Source organism: Epinephelus lanceolatus, chromosome 1 (assembly GCF_041903045.1).
Source record: "Epinephelus lanceolatus isolate andai-2023 chromosome 1, ASM4190304v1, whole genome shotgun sequence".
Taxonomy (NCBI): Eukaryota; Metazoa; Chordata; class Actinopteri; order Perciformes; family Serranidae; genus Epinephelus; species Epinephelus lanceolatus.
In genome coordinates, this window is record NC_135734.1 from 49,579,638 (window position 1) to 49,606,419 (window position 26,782).

General features: G+C 39.9%; 1 protein-coding gene across 9 annotated transcripts in view; it reads right to left on the reverse strand.

Annotated features, from left to right (window-relative positions):
- Window positions 1-26,782, reverse strand: part of dock3 (dedicator of cytokinesis 3) — a 308,157-nt gene that overhangs the window by 131,715 nt on the left and 149,660 nt on the right. For all 9 annotated transcript variants that reach the window (XM_078171836.1, XM_078171839.1, XM_078171833.1 and 6 more), the window contains exon 4: window positions 14,988-15,043. In XM_078171836.1, coding sequence (XP_078027962.1) covers window positions 14,988-15,043 — 56 coding nt within the window. The remainder of the gene's footprint in view (window positions 1-14,987; window positions 15,044-26,782) is intronic.

Genomic DNA, 26,782 nt, shown 5'->3' on the forward strand with positions numbered 1-26,782 from the left:
TAATCAATCAAATACCTCAAAATATGTCACGACTTTTAAACCTTCCTCGTTCATTCACAGTTGGCCTCACATGAACCCCAACACTCACTACGAGATTCATTCACTGACATAAAGGTATACTATGCAGGATTCTCCTTAAAAACAATGACTTGACTCAGACAGAAGTAATTCCTCTCAATCATCTCTATGTATGATGATGTATTAATCTACAGACACTTTGCCCTCTGCCTGTCTTCTTATTCTGCAGTGCTCTGGATATTCCTGGGCACAGCACAAACATGAGCTCGGGACTTTATAAAAGATTGTAAGAAGCACGCATCCAAGAGGAAGCTACAAAAATCGTGGACACAGCGCTGAAAAAAAACCCTGCAAATACAGCGAGGAGATACATTAAGCAGATGAAGCTGGAGTTGGCTTCACTTTCACTGGTTATACTGTTTAGAAACAGTAGCCAATAATTCCTGCATAGTACCCTTCAAGAGAAATGTAACTCCAAATGATAAGTGGCAAAACTGGATATTTGTTCACTGATTCATTTTCCGCTTATCCTGTTAGGGTTTGGGCTGGAGCCTATCCCAGCTGACACTGGGTGAGAGGCAGGGTACACCCTGGACAGGTCACCAGACTATCACAGGGCTGACACATAGAGACAGACAACCATTCACACTCACATTCACACCTACGGACAATTTAGAGTCACCAATTAACCTGCATGTCTTTGGACTGTGGGAGGAAGCTGGAGCACCTGGAGGAAACTATGCAATTTGCGTACAGAAGAGACAGTTTCTGTTTTAATGTCTTAACAGTTTTGTCCCTCAGTGGATCTTAGGGAGTTAAGCTTTGGGAATTCTAAGGAACAAATGAGCAAAGCTGAAACATACTGAGTGACATCCCTGTAATGCATCTCTTGTGTTGAACCAGCAGATCAGGAGAGGATGACGAGAAAAAAAGAGAACAAGCAACGAATAAAGTTTAGAAGAGGCAGGATGGACTGATAGGAGAATGAGAGGAAAAAATAGCCTAAATAAGAAAACTGTTTCCTCATGCCTGGAGCAGAACATATGATCTGCAGTATTGAAGAAATTAACATTATAATATAAATAATAAGATTGTGTTTCAAATCTGTGGAAAAGCTGAACATGAAGAACTACTATCCAGTCACATAGGAGTACACAGGGGTGGACTTAATGCGTACATGTCTGTAGATGAGATGCATGTTTCAGTTACACCTTTTGTATCTCACTCTCAGAAACGCTCTACACACACACACACACACACACACACACACACACACACACGCTGACATTAACCTGAGGGTCAAACGCAGGACAGCAGCCAGTTGACCTCGATGTTCTTAATGAAAGCTGAGTTTCACAACCCTGCACCGTGTTAACGAGTACACACACGTTTACACTCTGTGCTTCTATAATTATCTGCTCCTTCAGAGGGGTTCCAAAGAGGTTCTTCTGTTCCTCTTTCACATATTATATGTGTTTTCATGTCAGTGTGTCAGGAAGATTAAAAAAAAAATAAATCTAAACAAATGTCAATTACTCATCCTCAATAATTAGGACGAATCATGTCCAATGTCAAATAAATGTACTTATGTATGTATGTATGATTTATAAAACCATTTCCCTCAGTGGAAACAAAGCTTTTATTTACTTTAATTTCACAGATAAGAAACAATAAATTTTGAAGACAATAAAGCCTCCACTAAAATAGCATTTTACGTCTTGTGTGTGATTTATCCTGGATTCATATGAGCAGAGCTGTTTAGTATCAGACAGTTGTTTTGTCTGTGAATGTTGTGAGTTGTAATTGAGCCAAATTTTGTGACGTTACCTTTGTTAAATGTTGCTGTTGTCCCTGGCTTCATATGAGTAGAAGAAACGATTAATACCTGCTAGGCTAATTTATACAATGTAAAATGCCATAGGCTTGTGCTAAAAATGTGAGCATGTTGTATTTGTGGGGAAAATGTGTCCAGATAAAGACAAGTGTTTGTCTGTGAATGCTGCGAGTTACAGTGAAGCGTTTTGTACAGGTCAGACATGGACTGAGCTGATAGCTAAGACACACTTTTGAAATTCTGTTTGTGCTGGATGTACCAATGCAGTAAAAAAGTCGTGACGCCGTTTAAAACAAGCACAAAAACATAATTAAATGATCTGCAAATTCTTTTCGACATATATTGGAGTAAATGAGCATTCAACACATCAGACAAACATTACATATATTTCATTTTACCATATTTAACGGAATCTTGGTCAAGGACAATTGTGGAATTATTGCATTTTGTTTTTATTTTTTATTTTTTTTGGAATCGGGGTTGTAATACACTGGAATTGGATTCTAGTTGAGGCTGTGTAGGATTGTTTCCAAACATTTCCAAAAACGTTTAACTCCAGAGTAGTTTATTGTTAAGTCCAAAATTCAAAAGTTATTAAAACAAGATGGATGCAATGTTTTTACTGAACAAAATATTCAGCTTCAGTCCATTTTGTTGGCGTTTAGCCTCAAAAACAACATCTGGGAATTTTTATGAGGACTAGCAGCTTTACAGGAGCTCACAGACAACAATAATCAATGTGTTACAGTGATGGCTGACAATATTAAAACAACTACAATTTGTTTTTTTGCATAAATATATGAATTCAAGCACTTTCAATAACCAACTTTCTATTTGTGTTCAAATGTTCAAAAGATCAAAGGATTTAAAATTGCTAAGTACCCCAGGAGATCACATAATTTCAGTCACACACTCATGTCGCGTACTGAGTCTATTACACAGACAATCTTACACACACAGTGACTATTTCTGAGTCAAGCAGTCTGTTGGCCATCAATACACACAACGATGGACAGAAGAATGAACAACAGACAGAGACCAGCTGGTGATGCTGCGGGCCATCGTGGACCTCCCCAACATCATTACCACCAGCACAACAATGCGTCTTGGGGAAACCTTGAGGACGCGGAACACCAGAAGTTCCGCCACATCATAAAGAAGAAGAAGGATCAAATCAAGCGTCTGGAGGAGCTGCTTGAGGCCAGAGACAGGGGGTTCAGCTCAGAATGCAAAAAACAAGCTGAGAGAGTCTGTAACCTCGAAACAGAGAACTACCAGCTCACATTGGCTCTCCAACGCCAAGAGAAGGAGAGCAAACTGCGATTTGAGGAGATGGTTGCAAAGTATGAGGCCGAAAGACAAACTGCCTCAAACCAAATCAACCAGGTTTTCAGGCAGGAGGTCGAGAGCCAAGTACAGAGTGTGTACCAGGAGAAGGAAGCCCAGATGGAAAAGAAAATACATCAGATGGGCGCTGACCTCCTGAAAATCCATGAGGAACAACAGGGTCTCTTTCTGACGCTGGCAGACGCACACACAGCGGTTACCAGCAAAAATGCTGTTCTCCAGCAGAGCGAGGAAGCCTGGCAGGAAAAATATGAGGCTCTGAGAGAGAAACTCACAACGGACATGGAAGAAAAAAACAAGAAATGGGAGACACAGGAGAATGAATTCACCATCAAGGTCTCTCTGATGGAAGAGCAAATCCATCAGAGAGACGTTGAGATCCTCCGTCTCACCGAGGACAACAACTGTCTCATTGAAAAACTTGCAGAGACAACGCAAGAGCTGACCTGTAGAGCTACTGAACTCCAGAGCCAGAAAGCCTGGCAGAATAAGAACACCGCTCTGGAGAACATCACAAAGCACCTGGCTGAGAAACAGCAGAGCTGGGAAAGAGAGGTGGCACAGCTGATCGCCAACAAGGCAGAGCTGGAGGACCTCTGCTTGTTTATTCACAGTAAGAGGAAACGCTTCTTGCTGTTTCCAAGGAGGTCTTCTGACGACAGAGAGACCCAGCTGCAACAACTGAAAACCAAAATGCAGCAGAAGGCAGCAAAAGCAAGAGAAGCTGAAAAGATGGAGGAAGAAATGGAGGCTGCTGATTGTTCAGCTCAGGCTGGGCAACAGTTGCCTCCCAGAGATGTCTGTGTCTCAGTCATCCAGGTCATGATACTCATAAGTGCTATATCGTAGGCAAAGGGACACAGGCAAATCCATTTGCCTACGATATAGCACTGACGGCTTCTGTAGATTATTACATCTACTCACGGGTTTTCTCCTGGTGCTCAGGTTTTCCTGTCAATTCCAATCACATTAGACTATACCATAACTGGTCATAATAAAATAACATCAAATTGGAGTTCAATGTTTCTGTGTCTTTGAATGAAAACAAACAGCATAAATATAATGTTATGACATTATGGAAGGTAAAAAGTGTAAGAACTGGTATCTGTTGAAGTTATGGTTTAAACACCTCTGAAACTGATCAATCAAACTGATCAGTGAAACTGATCAATGAAACTGATCGGTGTTTCAGAGGAGGTTTCATTCCCCTTGTGTTTTATTGTGCAGCACTTTGTAACTGTGTTTGGAAAGGTGCAATATCAATAGAGTTTATTATTACTATATTTACACATGCTGCGTCTTTAACTACCTGGAAAACACAAAGTCGGGTGCTGGGCGCTAGTCTTGTTCCTTTTCTGTGCCAGCTTTCAAGAACTTGGTGGCAGCAACCTCAACAAGCACCATATCATGGTCAATAGTTTTCCGTCAATGACCTTTTTTCCACGAGGAAAACAAGACGATGACTCAGGCAGAAACACTTTCACTAGTCAAATGTAAAACCTACTTTTGATGCTACATAGATCTTTAAATCTGTAATTTATGGTCAAAATCAAACTTTTACAGGTGAAATGTGATTTATTCAGACTTTGACAAAGAACACACACCTGTACAATCCAGATAAGCAGCAGGTATTTCACAACCCAGTGGGCTGTTTGTGTTTATTTAACTGGTTTATTGCCAGTTAAAGTTCAACTTGACAAATTTGCTGAGTCACACACCTCTAAAACACTAGTCAACGGTGGAGGTTTCTGTGAAGTGCTGTAAAGTGTAGTTGATTCAAAACACACATTAAATGCATCAAACACACATTAAACACACATCAAACACACATTAAACACACATTAAACGCTTCAAACACACGTCAAAAACACATTAAACACACATCAAACACACATCAAACACACGTCAAAAACACATTAAACACACATCAAACACACATTAAACACACAATAAACACACATTGAACACACATTAAACACACATCAAACACACATTAAACACACATCAAACACACGTCAAAAACACATTAAACACACATTAAACACATCAAACACATGTCAAAAACACATTAAACACACATCAAACACACATTAAACACACATCAAACACATCAAAAACACATTAAACACACATCAAACACATGTCAAAAACACATTAAACACACATCAAACACACATTAAACACACAATAAACACACATTGAACACACATTAAACACACATCAAACACACGTCAAAAACACATGTTAAACACACATCAAACACACATCAAGCACACATTAAACACACATCAAACACATGTCAAAAACACATTAAACACACATCAAACACACATTAAACACACATTAAACACACATCAAACACACATTAAACACACAATAAACACACATCAAACACACATTAAACACACATCAAACACACATTAAACACACATCAAACACACATTAAACACACATTAAACACACATCAAACACACATTAAACACACATCAAACACATCAAACACACATTAAACACAAACACACATTAAACACACATCAAACACACGTCAAAAACACATGTTAAACACACATCAAACACACATCAAGCACACATTAAACACACATCAAACACATGTCAAAAACACATTAAACACACATCAAACACACATTAAACACAATAAACACACATTAAACACACATCAAACACACATTAAACACACAATAAACACACATCAAACACGCATTAAACACACATCAAACACACATTAAACACACATCAAACACACATCACACATTAAACACACATCAAACACACATCAAGCACACATTAAACACACATCAAACACACATTAAACACATATCAAACACACATTAAACACACATCAAACACACATTAAACACACATTAAACACAAACACACATTAAACACACATCAAACACACATTAAACACAAACACACATTAAACACACATCAAACACACGTTAAACACATCAAACACACATTAAACACACATCAAACACACATTAAACACACATCAAACACACGTCAAAAACACATTAAACACACATTAAACACACATCAAACACACATTAAACACATCAAACACACATTAAACACACATCAAACACACGTCAAAAACACATGTTAAACACACATCAAACACACATCAAGCACACATTAAACACACATCAAACACATGTCAAAAACACATTAAACACACATCAAACACACATTAAACACACATTAAACACACATCAAACACACATTAAACACACAATAAACACACATCAAACACACATTAAACACACATCAAACACACATTAAACACACATCAAACACACATTAAACACACATTAAACACACATCAAACACACATTAAACACACATCAAACACATCAAACACACATTAAACACAAACACACATTAAACACACATCAAACACACGTCAAAAACACATGTTAAACACACATCAAACACACATCAAGCACACATTAAACACACATCAAACACATGTCAAAAACACATTAAACACACATCAAACACACATTAAACACAATAAACACACATTAAACACACATCAAACACACATTAAACACACAATAAACACACATCAAACACGCATTAAACACACATCAAACACACATTAAACACACATCAAACACACATCACACATTAAACACACATCAAACACACATCAAGCACACATTAAACACACATCAAACACACATTAAACACATATCAAACACACATTAAACACACATCAAACACACATTAAACACACATTAAACACAAACACACATTAAACACACATCAAACACACATTAAACACAAACACACATTAAACACACATCAAACACACGTTAAACACATCAAACACACATTAAACACACATCAAACACACATTAAACACACATCAAACACACGTCAAAAACACATTAAACACACATTAAACACACATCAAACACACATTAAACACATCAAACACACATTAAACACACATCAAACACACATTAAACACACACTTTGCCGGTGTATAACGAAGCCTGCTGCTGTACACCTGCATGCAAATCGGGCCCCAGAGGTCTAAAGTAAAACTGATCCCAGGTGATGGAGCTCACTGAAGCTTCTAATCTCCCCTCAGGGAGATAACACCAGACTTACAGGAAGACGTTTGTTTAGGGAGCCTGAGATTCTGCAGTGTGTGTATCTGAGTGTAGACATGAATCAGATTTTCTCTTCTCTTACCTACATGTTTGTTTTTGAAAATGTTTTTAATATAGTACATGTGTTTGTGCAGCACGCAACTGCATCTTGTCTCAGTCTGTGTGTGTCTGATACTGTCTACATGAATGCAGCATGTGTGTGTGTGTTTACAGGTTTATTTGTCTCTCGGGTGTGATCCTGAGATGAGGAGGGGGTGCTGTTTTCTGATATTTATAAATGTCAGCTCTGAGAGTGTGTTTATCCTGCAGAGAAGCAGACAGCTGGCAAAGTGTTCTTCACAACTTCCTGACAACTTGACGCAGTGTCGAAACTGGAGACTGCCGCACATCAGTGTTCTGTCTGTATTCGCTCAGCGGTGCCGACTGGGCCGACTCACTATTCAGACTCCATAAAACGCATTTTGCTACATGCTGCACATATAAATATAGATATCTATAACTCAGTGTGATGACTTCAACAAATGTAGATAACTGGCAGCTTCTTTCTCACACAAGAATATTGTGACTGCAAGTTTTCCCACAATATTTAAGGACCAATAAGCCTGAAGGAAAGATTGCTTACAGTATAATAGAATTGGAAATGTGCAGATTGAAAAGAGTGTGTGCTCGTGAGCTAATGCTTCTCCTGTTTAACAAGGGGCCCACTGCTGCCTGAGAGGGTCAGTGCAGGGAGACAGAGGAACAGGTGATTTTAGTCAAATAGCAGGTGAAACTTGGTCTCATTCCGAAGTCGTTGAAAACCACCGCTTGGTCAGTGACTTTTGACGTCACAATTTTTGACGTTTTGACACAAACGAAAAAAGCCATCTTTCCATCCTTTCACATCGGCATGATAAGTAGCTGGTCGCTGTTATTGTGGTGGTGACGGGGTAACAGGGTGGAACAACAACGACAGTTAAGGGGGCGGAAGTGCGAGTAAAGCAGAAGATGGATGGGTTCAACAACCACCGACTTTCACTTGGGAGGCCTGCACCAAACCCTCTTCTTTTGTGTCTTGTGTTGTACTGACGTAGTGCTTTTATTTTGAAAGAGATTGTATGCAAACTGTACATTTCCTGTGAAAACAGTATTACGAAAACAGACAATGCATGTAACAGGCTGAAGTTGACACAGAGTCCCAGAGAGTCAACAACCAACACACCCAGGGTACCTTGGACGTCCTATGTGGACGTGGAAAGTCCATGACCAAACGTCGATGTGTGACGAGGTCACAGTGAGAACGTGTTGCATTAAATGACAACCGTGGCCACTGAGCTGTAGCACTGTGATATACTGTATGAATATCCAGTTTGTTATTAACTACATAAACTACATGACCCAAAGTTGTTAACTACTGAAAAAGCTACTGAGATTTGAGTGTAGCTGCCACCCAGCTATTGCATATTGTACTTAAACTACTAACTGACCTCTATGTAATTAAATACTCCCACCACTGGTCATTTATCCGTCGCAGGTAATTAACACGTCCTCATGCACATCCAATACTTCAGTGCAGATCCTAATGGCTAACCAGAAATCAAAAAAATGAAAAAAGGCTCGCAACTCATCTATAAAATGCTCCCAATTTATTCAGTGACAACGTTTCGATCAGCAATAGATCTTTGTCAAGTTAAATTTGTTTGACAAACAGGAAATACCAATTTATATAGACACCTCTGGGCGCTATGCACCCTCTGGTGGTCGGGAGTGTACCCAACTTCCATTTACAGATGATTTTAACAGTTTTAAAAAACCTTAATACATTTTAATACAAGTTAAAAACAAAACAATCAACACAGCATAAATAGCTGACAATATCTGCAGAGAATAGTAGTAAAGGATCAAGTATCTGCAGTAAATAAAGTCTCAATCATACTAGAGTGAAGAAACATGACTGGTGAAACCACAACTGGATAATTATTAATACGAGGGAATATAGAATATTAGAATATCATACAACCCAGCCTTGGATGAAACTAGACTCCCTTAGTATCAATATAAACCAGAAGAGGATGATTCTACAATATGAAACCAAGAAATATCGTAGCACAATAAACTCGTCAGTACAACAGATACAAATGAATAAAGTATAAAGTATATATAGACAAAGAAAGTAATGATATTCTATCTCTAGCTCGTTCTCTCTTCCCTCATAAATGGGGTCTGATATCAAACTCTTCGTTCAGACCAGTAGGTGCCATAGTACCGAGATACAGTAGTGAATCCACCACAGTTCACGTATCAGTAGGAGGTTATCCAGATCACCTCCACGTCTTGGTGTGGAGACTTGTTCAATGTACTTCAGTGAGGATACATTGTGATGTGCATCTCTGAAGTGTACGGCTACTGGACTTTTTTCATCCCCATTTCTAATAGTGGACCTGTGTTCTGATATCTGTGTTTTCAGTGCCCGTTTTGTTTCTCCCACGTATGCTTTTCCACACGGGCACTTTAACATGTAGATTACGTTGGCAGTGGTGCATGAGATTTGTCCTCTTATACTGATCCTTCTTCCTGTGAGTGGATGGTAAAAGAAAGAACATTCCACACACATTCCTGGACGATCTGCCCGATGGAAATAGACACTGTGGTGCATGTGCCCAATGCCACTTCACAACAAAATGTTCTTTCTTTTAGAGCATTTTATAAACGAGTTACGAGCCTTTTTTCATTTTTTTCATTTATCCGTCACAATTTTCAAGTTAAAGTGCAGGAGTATATAATAAGTGTTGTAGTATGCATTGATCTGTCACTGCTTGGCCGTTTACACACATTAGACTAAAGCCTCTAAACTAATATGGCATGGTAATTTTTTTAATAATCACCTTTGCTTGAGTTCCACTTCCTCTCTGCTACACTGATGGTGGCCGCACTGTGTAGCCTTGTCTTTATAGTTAGAGTTAGAGAACAAAGCAGTGAAGTATGCACACACACTCTATTCAGACCCACATGGTCAGTAGTCCATAACTGTATTTGTCATCATGTACCAGCCGCCCAGATTCAGTGAAATACACTCCAGCTCTCCACTCCAAACGCTCTCTTTTGTTGCCCTGGAGGTCTACTTGAAACAGCAAAGGATTCACTAATTCCAATTAATTTACTCTCTTCGTGCCTTTAATTAAAAAACTCTTATGCAAATCGAGACACGCTCTGTAACTCTGATTAATCTTGAGTTTCAAAAAAAGAAGAAAAAAAAGCTTTTCCAATCATTATGTAAATGTATTAAAATATGTGCTCTTGAACTTGGAAGGGAATCAGAAACGAGGAGGTTCATACCTTATTTAGAGAGAATGGGTCTCAAAACAACTGATCCCAACAGAAAACCAGATTTCATCAAATTAGCCCTTAAATGGCTTCAGCTAGGACGGGAAAAAAAAGCTCCCGGCACTGTGGAAATAAAGTACACTCAACTGTGGCATCATCTTAGACTGACGAGACTTAAGCTTGTATTGTCTTAGACAATCACATCAGTGCTGCCATGACATAAAGACACTACATATCCTACTGCTGTTTAAAAATTACACCAAAGTCCTGTGTATGACGCTCACACAGTGTACACTACCGCTCCGTCTACACGAAGCACTTTAAGATCTTTTTAACAGCTTCACATCAGTGGTTCACACTGGAGAGAAATGATGTTGTGTTTGAAATCTGCAAGCTGAAATTGATTTGGATTCTTTGAGTTTCTAAGGCGAGGCCATCAGGCTGAAGGGCCTCATTCATCTTGGAATTGAAATAATAACTGTGTGTGTAAGACACTGTCAAAGAAAACACATAATGAACTTATTTTTTCCTCGAAGCAATGAGCAGCTTTAACCGTTCTTTCTGCGGTAATCAGTGAAATATGACGCTGTAACATGTCACCAGGTTTGGTTAAAGGGTATTCAGCCTTATAAAATGTTCTTAACTGAGACTGTATTTCTGGATATGATGTGACGCCCCCAGTAGAGCACGGCTCAGGCCACATTTTCCTGACCGAACCCGACCCGACTCTGAGACAGTTATAACCGAGCCCGGCCTGAACCCGCCAGCCTGATTTTTACGTCGGAACCTGACACAAAGCAGTTTGTTACCTGACATAGTTATTGTTATCATGGTAACAGCTTGTCTGTTTACCTTGATCACACATGAACAGTGTGTAAATGACAAATTCCAGCATGTCAAGTGAGCCGAACCCGAGCAGAGTTTCTGATCCGAACCTGGCCCGAGCTGTTGGGTTCCGATGGGTGCCGTCAGGTCCCATCGCAACATTTGTAATTTGTAATAGTAAATTTGTGTCTGAGCAAGAGAAATTACTCATGCAGTTGTCCAGTCTGGCAAGTGAAAAATAAATGTTATGTTATCTAAAAAATTGACTGTATAGTCTATCACTGAGGTGGAACTTTTCCAGTTGAGCTTCATGTGCGGGTCTGTCTCACTACCAAGTGTTGGACAGAACTGATGAGAAAAATCTGACATGCTGGACAATAAAGAACTGAATTCCGGTGGTAACAGTGTCGTATAAGACCTAACATCACCAACATTAAATATCTCTGAAATACCACATCCAAGAGACAATTACTTTTTTTAACCAAGGAGTTAACGCTAACTGTCATGTGCCATCCCAACATGGGCTCCGGCATATTCGTATCCCTTTCAGAAGCTTTGTAATCCAGCCATGAACTGTGGTGTTTTTTGGAGACTTTGTAAAATCAATCCATAATGTTAAATCCAACACCAAATGTCTTCTGTGATTTTTTACCCATTTTTCCGTGTTAAAAACAGTTATACAACAGTTAGTTTTGGCCCTGCAATCTGATTGGTCGCGAGACAGTAAAACCGTGATGATACTGGAGTACAACATCACGGTTATTTCAATGTGTATGTATCACTCCGCCTCACAGCTGATTGCAATCAACAATCAAATCAAAACTGACGGTTAGTGTCAGTTAGGTCAGCAGTTGCATTGTAGGCTAATTAATTCATCCACTGTCAAACAGCCAGAAATATGGATTTATTTCCTAAAATAAGTTTTGAATTGAACTATGAATGGTCATCAGAGGAAGATGAGGGAGAGGAGAAGCTGAATCCATCTGAGCACATATCCAGGTTTGTCAGTGTTTCATCAGCGGAGCTCAATGACTTGGAGAAAAGCAACATAGTGTCAGATCAGAAGGCAGAGTCGGCTGTGCCTGTGAAGCCACAGTCCACCATGCAGTCACCAGAGACTTATTTCACCGGCTGCACAATTAATGGACATGTGCAGATAAATGTGGATAAAGAGTAAGTGCCTGGCGCACCATGTCTGCGATACATAGCAACGGTGACAGCGGAGTCCTGAGGGAACTATTTTTGTTGGTGGAAGACAAAAAAAATGCTTAAATTATCTATTTTGTCCTCATTTTTCAACATTTCTTAATCAGCCTTGCCTGCAGCCTCGTGCCTATGACCGAATCACAGCTGTGATGATATACGAGTATAACATCACTCCCTCTCGTGTGATATTGCTTAATTATTGTTGTTGTTAGCTCCACTAGCTGTCCATGATGCCTTCGTCAAACCAATCAGTGGCTGTGTGTCTCTGACTGTGTCTGTCTGTAGCAGGTAATCAGTGTGCAAGTGGCTGAAATTTGCTGTGTTGTGTGCATGTGGATGTAAAGTAACCTATAGATCAACATGCCTAACCTGTCAACAATATTCTTGGCAGTTAAATGATTAATTATTGACGTCCTTGGTCCCAACAACCATGTCCTTCAGTTTTCAAAGGAATCTGAAAGCAGTTTATTAGTGTTGTTTGCAGCAGCAGTGTGAAGCAGCTCGGACTTCTACTGTTTTTATACCCCTCACATTGTGCTTGGTTTAATGTCGACTCCCTCTTTCACCCATCAGCTCTCTTACATGGTGCACCTTTGGCTACTCATGCTCAATGTTTGGATAAGTGACAAGAGATTAAGGAAAAATTAGGGTCATTGCTTTGTTGCCATGATGTGCAACATTTCTTTTGGTCCCCAAAAGGCAAAAGTATGACATTGGTGGAAATGCAGGTGTTAGATAAATTTACACTGTGAACATTAGGCGTTTCTGAAACAGAGGAACTTTTTCATAGCTCTGAGAACCCCTGTTTTGTTGTTTCCGCACTGCATGAACAATCGGAGTACTTAGAGCGCCGTTTTGAGGGACTTTTTTTAGCTCCTATTTCAGAGTAGGGTCTCTCCCAAGACAAGAGGAACCATGAGTGACATAAGTGTACACTAGCTGGCTAAACACAGACAATACAACACTAGCAATCGCCATTTTCAAAAACACTTTAGCCGTGTAAACAACAGAAGAACACGAAACACAAACAACAGCTCATAAAGAAGAAATGGAAGAGAGGTTGGACAAATGGCCAGACAGTGAAGTCCAGGCTTTACTGAGCATATATATATGATAGTGGAAATACCTGATCTTGACCTGTCAAAGCGAAAGTGATGTTGCTAACCACCAGCCAGCTGATAGTATGTCACTTTGGTGTTCCTATTAGCAGCATGAATGCAAACAGAAGAAAACCCTTGAAGGTTTTTAGTAGACTCACAAGTCAGTCTTTAGACGCTTTGCTTAACTAAAGACTGATGTCTTTCTCCCTGATTTTGTGTTTAGATGGGCGGATACAATTTCAGAGTTTAAAAAAACTCCCTACGTTGCAGAACCAATAGTAAATCTGCAGGGCGGTCCTTCGGTGGCTCGCTGAACTCTTGTGCTCGTAAACATAATCCGACTGCGTTAAAAGTTTTAAACAAAGTCGCTGTAAGTCCTTCATTTCCACAATCTTGTGGACTGAGAACATGTTTGAGAAAACAGAGTTAAATCTCTCAGCATCCATTTTCAAGCTCTCTGTGTGTTTGTTTCCTTGCGGACGAGAAAAGGGGGAGCGCACATTTCCGGGAGGGCGTGTCCTTTTAAAAAATGCAAGAGGCGTTGATTTGTTGCTGGCCGTTTTCTCCAGTGTGTTAAACACACTTTAGAAAGGAGTGTCCCCAGACTATCAGAAGGCGGAGATCTCTGATTGTCTGGTGGCGAGACTAGGTTTTTAGTGCTTTAGGGAGCTCCTCAGTGGGCAGTTCCTCTTATGGCGTTCCCAGAACTACAGCAGCCCCAGAGGTTATGTAGAGGGATTGTGCTTGGTGTAGTCTGATGCATAGTTCACACACACAGATTTAGCCCTGATCTTCAGCTCATTTGCTCATCTAGCATGCTGAATATCTGGATCTGTCTGGGACTTTGTTGGCAAGCTACAGCCAATGAGAGTGTAAGTTACGGGAGAAGATAGTAGGTTGACTGTTGCACTGATGTCTCTGTAGATTTTTAGCCTAAAAATGTACTCAGAAACTGCTTTGTCACTCTTGGTTAAGCAACGCCCCAAACACAGGTTGTGGTTTGACCAGCGCACCACATGACATACTCATCTGGGTATAAGATCCTGGTGAAAGATCTTGTGGCGTGTAACCTCCTGTCGCTGCTGAGTCATGTTGTGTGAGAACCACAATGACCCCAAGACACAGCAGGTTGTGTAGTGTGAACAGTGCAGCGATCTGACGTCTTTGAAAGTCGTGTGGTGTGCACTTGGCTTTAGAGGTTGGTAAACTTACCCTCTGTTGGTGACGATGGCTTTCTTCAAGTGAATGTAGCTCGCTGGGAAAACTCCCTGGAGAGACAGAGACAGAATAAAACATTAACACCAGGATCAAACCATCCTCTCTACAGCTGCTTTACTAATGAGGATACACTGTGTGCAGCCGTATACATTTCATTGAGGCACCCAGCAAACTTTCAGGAGTCCAGAGAGTGCCAGTACTTCACCTTTAGAAACAAAAACTCTTTTTCTCAGTTTCTCTTTAAATTTCCTCTTCCCATAATGCATTGCATGTTAGAAACAGTGTGACCAATCAACTCTTCTTATAACTCTTCTTTTCTTGTGAAGCTAGTACAACTCTGACCCACAAAAGTGACCAAAAATGGATGGAGGGATTCTCAGCCACAACTTCCATAACTAAACTTCCATAACTAAACTTCCATAACTTTACTTTTTTGCCACACACTAGAGTGCTAAAGGACGAGTCAGCAGATCACAAAAATCATTATGAATCACCCTCCGGGGACATGAATGTGTACAATTTAATGGCAATCCATCTTGTATTGATCAAGATATTTCCATCTGGATGAACGAAGTGTACTGAAAAACCTCCTGACCCCGTCATCTCCAGAGCTATGCTGCTCGAGTGTCTGGAAGAGTTAGTAAAGCTTATTATATGAATATTTAATTCATTAAATTCTTCCAGAAAGTACCCTCCACTACTCCTCAACCTGTAACACAGGCAGGCAGAACAAGTTGAATACATGTAGAGTGAAGACTACCTGCCCTGTACAGCTCTGCAACAAAAGATGCAAAGTGTCTCAGAGGTGCACTGTTCAATAATTCAGTCACTGTGAAGGTTACAACAAAAGCTGATGGCATGTCAGCCAGATGGCTTCATGCGTGTCACTTTGACTTGATATAAACTCCCACATTACGGCTACAGTAGGAAAATGCCTTCTCCTTTTGGTCTTTTCTGTTGTTAAGTTTCTAAAATGTTCTACGAAAAAAGGGATTTAAAGTGACAATGTAAACTCTGTAGACTATGACAAACTGCTCTGTGGGCAGCAGCAGTAGTTAGCACTGTTGCCCCACAGCAAGAGGGTTCTGGGTTTGAACCCGCTGTTCAGCCTGGGCGCTTCTATGTGGAGTATTTATGTTCTTTCCGTGTCCGCATGGATTTTTCTCCAGGTTCTCTGGCTTCCTTCCACAGTCCAACGACATGCAGGTTAGCTTGACTGATGACTCTAAATTAACAGTGTGCATTTGAGCTTGAATGTTGTCTTTCTCTATGTGTCAGTCATGGTGACCTGTCCAGGGTTCAACCCCACCCCAGTCGCCAGAAAGTGCCATTGTGTATTTCGGCAAACCATGGATTACGTTTGCAAGTTACTGTTATGTCACAGATACGTTGACATTTTACATTTCAGCAATGCTGTGGTTAGAAATAAGGCACAAAAGCCACTTGGTTAGGAAACATCATGTTTTGGCTCAGAATACCCTGTTTGGGAGACAATTCTGACAGGAAACGCAGCAAATTATAATTATCACCTTGCAGTTATTTGTGTTCGTGCACCAGTTTAAGTTTCTCTTACAATTTACATTCATGTCAGTGAAAACATGTACTTCACACACATCTTCCCCTGACAGCACAGACGATCTATACAATCGGCACAGTTTCACGGTGGACTCCCAAGTAAAGTGTCACAAATTCAGTATCTGACCAAATGTCTCCCCTTCTGTTCCTGAGATATGACGTTAAATAATGGACATAAAATTACGTTTACAAACATTATGATGTCACAGTGAAGTTGACCTTTGACCTTTTGGATGTAAAATGTCATCACTTTATCATTTTATCCTGTTTGACATTTTATATAATTTGATTTTTGTCATATTTGGCATATGAACTCTTGGGATATGGCTTAAACATGTTTGTAAAGTCACAGTGACCTTTGAGTTTTCATCACTAAATTCTGATCAGATCATCCTTCCATCCAACCATTTGTTTGTGCCAAATTTGAAAAAAATTCCCTCGAGGTGTTCTGTCACATCAAGTGTTCACAAGAATGCAATGGATGAAGTCACAGTGACCTTAACCTTTGACCTTTGACCACCAAAAGGTAATCAGTTCACCCTCGACTCAAAGTGAATGTTGTGCAAACTGTGAGGAAATTCTCTTGAATTCATTTTGAGATATCAGGTTCATGAGAATCAGACTGATGCAAGGTCACAGTGTCCTTGAACTTTGACCTTTGACCCCCAAATTCTAATCAGCTTATTGTTGAGTCCAAGTGGATGTTTGTGGACAATTGAAGAAATACCCTCACAGCATTCTTGAGATATTACGTTCATAAGAATGGGATGGATGGATGTACGGACATAGGGGCAGATGGACAGAAGGACAACCCAAAAGCATAATGCCTCCGGCCTCGGCTATCATGGAACATGCAATGCCAGCATTTTCTTCTGGCGACTGGGCCAGTACCCTCCCTCTGCAACCCTGAATAGGATAAGCGGCTCCAGATGATGGATGGAAACTGTTATGTTAAAGTAAAACTCTTCACTTCCATCTTGATTTATCGGGTCAATGGAGTGAGCATGGCATGGCACCAGTTAGCTATAGTGTTGCAAAAGATTTAGTACACTGAGTGCAAATGTATTGATTACATCTTAACCATAAAAACACTCTCATTTGTTTTATGTTTAATGTAAACTTGTTTCATTATGTTTAATTTACAGTTTAATGCCACCTTACTTTATGTGCACCAGTGTGCAGAGCCTGGACTGTGCTCCTGTGGCAGCATTCATCTGGATCTCTACAACATTTCCCCTCTCAGGTACATTATTCCTCCATTTATTTAACATTTTACATAGTGTTGGTTTTACAGTGATGCTGGTGCTCATTAACTTGCTCAGTTATGCTACTTTCAAATTACTTTATTTTCCCTCTAATGTTGCAAAACAACAGATGTGAGGCACTGTTTTCACTGCAGGTCTCTGACAAGACAATCAGTGCCTCTGCAGCATGTGCCTGTTGTGTCACTGACACCCTGAAGTAAGAGTCATTTCCCACAGTGCAGGATATCTCTATCTGCAAAGAAACTTTTTGCTCCACTTTATCTTTGCACACTGTAAAAGCTACACACAGTATTCCTCCTCACATGTGGAGGAAATTAGGTATTTTGTGCAATCAAATCTTTGTATCTCAAGTGACTCAGAAATATTTTATGGAAATTGTGAGGGTAGGAAAAGAAAAAAGATTGTTGAATTAACAAAGTGAAGCTGGTGCTGCAGCAGTCTGCTGAGGGAACCTTCACACTGAAGGGATTTCATTCATATTCTACTACATGTTTCAGTGAGGAGAAGAAGAGCAGACACAGAGAGGAGGGAATCTATTTTAAGACTTGACGTTAGTGTGTCCAGATAGTGTTTGACTGTTTATTCATGTATGGAAACATCCTTGTTGAAACTATTATATGAGTGAGTGTGAGTCTGTGTGTGTGTGTGTGTGTGTGTGTGTGTGTAGATGAATGTCCTGTCTGTACTCTAAAAGCTCGGCCTGCGGCAGTTAGGAAAGAAAGCCACCCTGTGCCATCATGCATAATAACCCTGCTGTCTTTTTAGACCTCTCCTGTCGACAGAGATGTTTTCTGCTGCGCCTGTCAAAAGACCTTTTAGGGTCAAACATCACATAATAAAACACAGGGGAGCACCTTCCTCTGTTATTCAAGTGTGAATGTATTTTTAGAAGAGACAAAGAGGGTGGAGAGAGGGAGAGAGTGAGAGGGGGAGAGAGACCCATAAAGACAGGAAGAAAATGAGCACAATAGTGCTAAGGAGAAATAGAGTAACTGTGGTTAGCCATGCATTTGACAGGAGTGGTTCAGAGGTGGCGGCCAGGCCTCCAGGGAGCTCGCTCAATTACCTGTTTGCCCAGAACCATAAACACACAGTGTGGAAAATGTCCTCTTCATACTCATACTGGCCTCATGACTCTGCTCCTTTGCTGCATCTATAAAACTCAGAGGATTCTGTTCTTTCCTGACATCTGATGTTCATTTGATGTATAATATATATTTAACCTTTGTTGATAGAGAACAAACATGAATATAACCAAGTATATTTACACGAGTACTGCACTTGTCACTTGTATAATCTTGTGGTACTTGTATGCTTCCAGACATTTTCACCAGTCCACTCCACCACGTCCGAGTTGACAGATTTGTTTGGTATTGTGACATAAAACTGCAGTTTCTCAGTTAAAATAAAAAACAGTGGGGTGACTCAATTAGCCAATCAGTGCAATGGACAGGACTAAAGCTGTTATCAAGCTGTTGTTGAACATTGTGCCGTTACCAGTGAGGAGTAATAATCACTAAGGCGACTGCTATAAACAAGATGGAGGCCACTATCAAGGCTCTTCTGAATCGCCTGATATTGTAGTTTGTTTTTACTGCGCTCCACTCCACTCTTATAACTCTGACAAAACCAGCATATTTGCATGGCTACACATCAGTGTAGACTCAAAATGATGTTCGATTCAGGCAGATATGTTGGTCTCTAGTGACTGGTTAGGGAAAATTAAATTCCCCTCCCCCACATCTAACATCACTTAGACTGGATGCAATGTCAGACTGAAGATGGAAACAGAATGTAATGAGGTGACAGTTCTGATAGCAGACAATATATACTACTGATGTTTTGCCTGTATAATTTTTACCATGTTCACCACCTTATGGCCACAACACACTAGTGGCAAACGCAATGCGTCAAAAAATATGCCCCTATTATTGTCAATGTGTGCCTATGCGTTCAAGAGCGCTGGTGGCACTTAATGCCACTGTCCTTTTACCAGCCGGCTGCCCCTGGAATTAAATGCATTTTGCCCCACTCACTCTGTGTCGTTAAAAACCAGCTCCCATAGCAGTTTTTTTTTTCTTCTCTAAACTTGCCCTTTGCTGGAAAACAGCCTTGTGCCAGACAAGAATTCACAACTTTAAACAAATAAAAATGTGTTAAAGGTTTTTAAAATCTAAAACTAACAGTATGCAGATAATGTCGCTGTCAAAATGTACTGCTATCATCTTTGCTTTAAAATATATTTTTTGTGAAAGCGTTGGCCCTTTAAAGAGGTCTCCAAGATTTCTGTCAACACTGTCAGATTTCTACAAAAAAAATAAAAGGGCATTAAAGGGATTGGCACGATCACAAGGACTCCACACTCGCTCCCTGGTTTCCAAAAAGTTTGAATGCCGCTAGAAAACTGGAAAGCTTTCTTTCTTTCTTTCTTTTTGATAGATTCATTAAATAATATGTCTATCGGGTGTATCTCAACCATAACATGTCAACTTCATAGCCCTTCTAAATTAAACTAAATGAGAATTACAGTTTAAAAATTAGTAATGTGATTAACATTAAGACAAGTCTAACTTTGAAACATACAATGTCTCCTCACTACAACTACTGTGAAATTCATAAATATAAAACTTTTTTTCAACTTTGTGAGATGTCAGCTCCGTCAGATCTTACCTCTGACACCCATTATGTATGCTGTTCATGAAAAAATTCACTGGGAGGTTGGATCATTACAAGGTTTAACAGCCAAGGCTTTAATTTTTTTTAAAAAAAATATTTGAGCCTAATTAAAGAATACAAATCAAAAACCCCAAAAAGTAAGGTTTTGTTCCAATTCTCAAGAATGAGTGATGACACAAGCCTTTACATTTATGGGTGAAGCTACTGAATATGACAGATATGCCACAGTGACAAAATTCCTCTGGAGATTGACCAATTGAGCACCACTGACAGAACATTTAACAAACTGTCATTATCAGTGGCTCATGTAGAAACAAATGGCTGTGATGTATGATATTAACAAGTATTTTTGGGCTGGATCGCAACAGCAGTACTGTAAAACCCAGAAAAGCAAAGGCGCTAAATAAACAATGGTATAATGGCATTATTATTATTGGGTTCCATATTTATGAACTGGAGGTTTCAGTCTGCTTTATTTAATGACAGATGTGTCCAAGTTTGATAAATACCTTTAAAATATGTGTCCAGAAACACAGAGAGACTCCAAACTAAACACACTGTAATGAACGCAGCTGAACTGTATCTGCCCCACTGTGATGTCAAGCTCATATAATAGTGTTGCTGTGAAAATGGAGACATCAGATGTAGACAAGGCAGTATGAAACACACAGAGAGAGAGAGAGAGAGAGAGAGAGAGAGAGAGAGAGAGAGAGAGAGAGAGAGAGAGAGAGCACATCTTGTTCCTGTCTCTGCCTGGTTAACTGTGACAATGGATGGTTGTTAACAGGTCAGTGCATTCAGAACACCTCAGGCTCCTCTCTGACGCTACCTGGCTCAAAGTGTGTGTGTGTGTGTGTGTATGTGTGTGTGTGTGTGTGTGTGTGTGATGGGCAGGAGGTCATAAGAGTGTTGTGTTGTTCCTTATTTAGCTGATGGTGTTGAAGCGGTGGTTCACTTAAAAGGTCGTCTTGTTAAAGAGTGAAAAAGAGAAAAGAGGGAGACAGAGACGAGAGGAGATCAAAATGTACGAGTGTCTCATTCAAAGAAGTATAATAAAGGATACACACGCAGAAGGATGAGCCAACAGGAGAAGAACAGGGAGACAACAAAGGAGGAACAAGGCTGCAGTAAAAATGTCATCATCCACCCACAAATAATACAGTGTCCCTCCAGAGCAGTCAGCTGCAGATACTGTACGTCACCTTGTTTTGACCTGCGTTGTAAGTGTCTTCCAGGGGCCAATCACTGTGACACATCTGAGAAACTATGCATCTCTACATACAGTCAAAGATACAGAAGGAAACAAAGAAACACTGAATATCAGACACTGAAAGCGGCACACAGCGCAGTGCAACTGTCTGTTTCCTGACAAGTTTCATGGGCAACACCCACATTGCATTAATTGGAAATGCACCTCATGTACCAATCTGTGCGCCCATGGGTGTGCAGGTTTTAAAATAAGATTTGGTCAAGTTCATTGATGGTAGATTGCTACTTTCTCTCTGCAGATTTTCCAAGTAAAAAAATGCCTTTTTAATGCCCTTTAAAAGGAAAAAATAACACCATTATTGCGGCAACAGAAAACAACAAGCTAGTTGATTTAGCTGAAGAAGTCTAAGAATGTTCTTTAGCACATAAAGGAACAATTAATTACAAACAACTCAATGGGCATAGAAGTGCTAGCATTGGCCTTGATACAGTTTACATCACACTTCAAACGAATCAATGGATGGTTTCAGCCAGCCACAATATCTGTTGTCCTCCAACCACTTCTGTATTTTCTGTAATTACTTCTGTAATGTATTTGCTTTGCCCATGGCTGAGCCTGCATCGCTTGTTTGCAGCATTGTGTTCTTGATTTTTTTTCCTTTTTTCTCGCTGCAGCCTCAAATCAGACGCTGCATAAACACATTCTTCATCTAGGTTAAAATTAGGGATGCACGCCATTAGCTGTCTAAAGGGTTAAACGTCCGCCTCCTCACTAGTCGGCACCAGAAATATTAGTCGGTTAAACCAATTAATGTTTTATTCATGTACAAGGCTGCTTAACTGTCATGCAGCCACCCACCACTAGTGGGTGCTACAGAGTAGACTGGAGTTTTAAAATGGCACAGTGGGAAATAAGAGAGATGTCCAATGCAAAACCAGTGCGGTTTTGCAGTACATTGATCTAGAAAATGAAAAGAATGTAGGCTGTGTTGGAAACAACTGGCTGAAACAATGCACAACCACATTCAACATACTGTAAGCCTTTGGATGTTAACCTGCATGGAACGACGCATTCTGCTGTTAGCTGTGCTCGCCACACACAGCTCAAATTGACATGGTTCTCCCAGAGACGCTGTGATCCCGCCCGGACTGAGAAGATAACGTAGCTCATCACGACAATGGCCTCACAAGATATGCTTCCACTTAACCTTGTTAAAGGTAAAGGCTTCAGGAAGTTAATGGAATATGTTGAGTCTGAATGTTCATGTTCAAGTGTCTCGTACCTCAACATCATTTAAAATCCAACATGGTTGTTGAGGATTGTGATTAAAGGCTTCAAAGGGCTCTTAATGCAAACAAGATTTTTAGGGACAATGTTTCAAATACTTAACAATAAATTGTGCTAAATTTTGACTGGTTTCTGAATGTTTTACTCTTTTAGACTAGTCGACTGGTCTTAATTAAAATGTTTGTTTAGTCGACGGGGAAATTAGTCGCCAGGAACATCCCTCTTTAAAATGTGGATCAACATGCGGATTTGTTTGCGTAAAAACAAACACGTATCGGACGTTGCAGAAATGGTCATTTTTGTGGAATACAAAATGTGGGGAAAATAAAACGCTCATTCATTCTGTCCTGGATCAGATTTAATACCTCCTCTCCTACAATTGAAGACATTTTTAGACCTTATTGACCAACAACCTTAAATATCAAATACTAAATTTCAAGACATTTAGTACAGATCTGCAGGGAACCTGATTTTAAGGCAGCAGAGGGAATCGCGCTGTTGACCAACAAAAACTTGAGCTCAAGTCAAAATGATGCAGTATTTTTCTGCTAATTAAAGGGGGCATTATTCACATGGTAACATGCGCCCACAGAGGCTTTACTACTCACACACAGAGACACGTGTGTTGTGGGTTGGTGAAATAATTCTTGATTAATGAGGAACATATGAATGACATTCTGTAAACTGTGAACGTAGCAGAGATCAGAGCAGAGCTGCAGAGCTGCAGAGCTGCTGACAGACTCCTCAATATGTGACCCTTTGCACGTTAAGGAGCAGAGAAACTTTACTGATAATTTTAGAAACTGAGAGTTAACTTCTGCTCACCTGGCTTTCAAAGGAAATGGGAGATGACACTGATTGGTTGAATTCATGTTATGCTCTATGATTAATTAAGGGACTAAATACAACCCCTTTGCACCTCACTGTGCACCCAGATTAGGTATCGTTTACCTTACAGACGCTTGCACCATGCACTTCAGAGCAGAACGTGTTGAAGAACCACATATCTCTAAAGAGCTAACTTTTCACGGTGTCACTTTTCAGCTCTGTGAGGACGACTTTTCCAGCTCATCCAAGAGGGTTTTTAAAGAGATTATTTAGCTTCGCAAGGAGGAGAATTTTCTCAACACATAAAGGAACACTTCATCCTTCAGTTTATCACAAACATTCAGCATCAACACATCTGTAGATACAAGGTTTTCACTGGACAGGAAGGAGCTGTCACACAAATGTGGTGCAGTAAAAAGTACCTCAGAGATGTATAAGGAGAAGAAGTGTAAAACTGCACTAAATGGAAATACTCAACAAAGTTGTGTCAAAGTGCCAAAAATTCTAAAATACTTGAGTAAATGTATTTAGTTACATTCTGCTGAGTGTGTGCAGTCTGGTAGACTGAGCAGGACACACAAGCAAACAGTTTTAAAGACCCAGAGATCAGCGGGAACTGATGCCCACACTCAGCTGTTTCTCCATCTTCTTATCTGACGTGAACTCCAGCTGAGGTCAGTTACAGCAGAGAGTACAGACGAGTCCATTATGTTTAACTGAAGTTAAAAAGACAAGAGGCAGACTACAGTCCCATCTCTGAAGTTTAATGTGGGTGTTCCTTTTCACTGCTGCTGTAAATTATTCAACATCTGCAACATTCAGTCCGGCTGTCTTAATGACTCCTCTAACCTTCAAGGCAAAACAGTTTGGACCGCTCCTCTTCCCCATCTCTATCTGTTCTGCTCACTGTGGAATAAAAGAAATTAACTTAGTTTGCTCACTGTTTTTCAGTTTGTTTAAAGGGGATTATTTAATGCAATGCAGTGTACAAATACTGAGAATTTCAAACTTTTACTTTTAAATATATAAAACAAAAATCCACATTGTACATTTCTGCAAACCACAGATATATTACATGATTTATACATATCATATCATTGTTTCTAAGTGACGTAGGCTATGAGCTGACTCTGTCGTCAGAGATGGAGGGTCGGAGGGTAAATCACAGGTTTCATCACAATACAACATTATATTGATCCCTTGAACAATAATACAATATTTGCTGATATCTAAAAGACTGCCACGATATGATATTGTTTGGATTCAATCCAGTCAGTGGCCTGTGATTGACATGAGACAAGATCAGTAAATATCCTCATTGTCTTTGTCCGGGCTGCTGACCATCATCTGTGTGCTGCTTGGCCGCATGCACTGTTTGAGTGTTTAGAAAGGAGACATGATTGGACAGAAATGGTGACACAGGCGTGCCATAGAAATTTCAAAGTAAAAGCATACATTAAAAATGTTGATATTTTCACTTTGCATTAATAATATGAAATCATTGATCACTGAATCGATATCTTGATCTAGACTGACATATTGTTACACCCTAGTGAGGGGATGGTGGATGGCATGACATCTAGGTGACAAGCCTGCCAAACTGCAGACCTCTGTTAGAGACCAAAAAACAACAAAACCGGTGTGCTTTAGTGAGTCCTTGCTGCATTCCAGCAGCTTTTAAACCACCAAACATGTTTTTAGTGACCCATGGTGTTTATTCTAGCAGGGATAGCGGCATAAAAAGCGATTGTTTTTACGGAGACTTCAGTGCTTTTTCAGCCGCCATTGTGCCATGAAAACCAGGTATTTTAAGCAAAACCTTGATTTTTTCCGAACCATAACTAAGTAGTTTTTGTGCCCACACATTAAAAACAGCGATGTTGAAACATAACGTTTCGTACATACTGACGTACAAATGTAATGTATCCTTGGTTTGCTGAATAATACAATGCCCACATTTATTCTGCCATTTGGGTCGAAAAATCAACTGCAGCCACGCTTATCACATTTTGACCTAATGTCTTTCCAAAGAATGTTTCTGCACAGAGAGCAAGCGCCCTTTTCCCATATGAGTCTCATCAAGGTGAAAAACCTTCAAACCCAAAAAACTTAAAACCATAAAACATCATGAACTCCCCAGTAAAATTAGTTCCAATAAAAGCTTGTAGGATGAGCAATGTCTTTTTAACTCAAGGTGGCTCTCTGTGGGGAAACCTGTGCAGCCTCAGGCCTTTAAATAAACTGTGAATTCACAAAAAATAAAATTAGTATGATGAGTAAAATGTGCAATAACCCCTAAAGTTTCAGCCAAACTTCATCCCCGACTCTCACTCTCCCACTTTTCTCTTTGCTAGACCAGTAAATAATGAATGGTCTTTGTAGCCTTACTGCAGACCAGTGGTGAAAACGCTCCAGGTCGTAAATGATTGAACTTGTGTTTTGGACAGAGACCATCCACCTGAAAGAGAAGATGATTTATTGTCTCTCTGAAAAAAGGCTTTTTTTGTGGCCTGACCTATGAACTGAGGGAATCGTGTGTAACTAAGAGAGTCCGATGAATAACAGCTGCTGAACAATCAGCTGAACAGTGATTATTTGTAAATACTTTTTCATTTCATTATATTATTATTATTATTATTATTATAACATGTCCAGCACAACTTGTTGCCAAAGAGCTGTTGGAGAGACAGTTGTTAAGGTGGTTGTGTCCTGTGTGAAGCTAAGTCTGAGTTATTTTAAGATACTTTGTCACTTTACATCAAGAATATAACTTTATTTTAAGTATGTAACATGACAGTGATCACCATGGTTCTTTTCCTAAACCTCGTCCACATAACTTAATGTTAAAAATGCAATATATAACTCTGGAGAAAGACAGTTGATCAGTGAGTCTCATTCCCAGGTTACTGAACACTGATGCTTTGGGTTGGTGGTTTGGTCCGAGTACC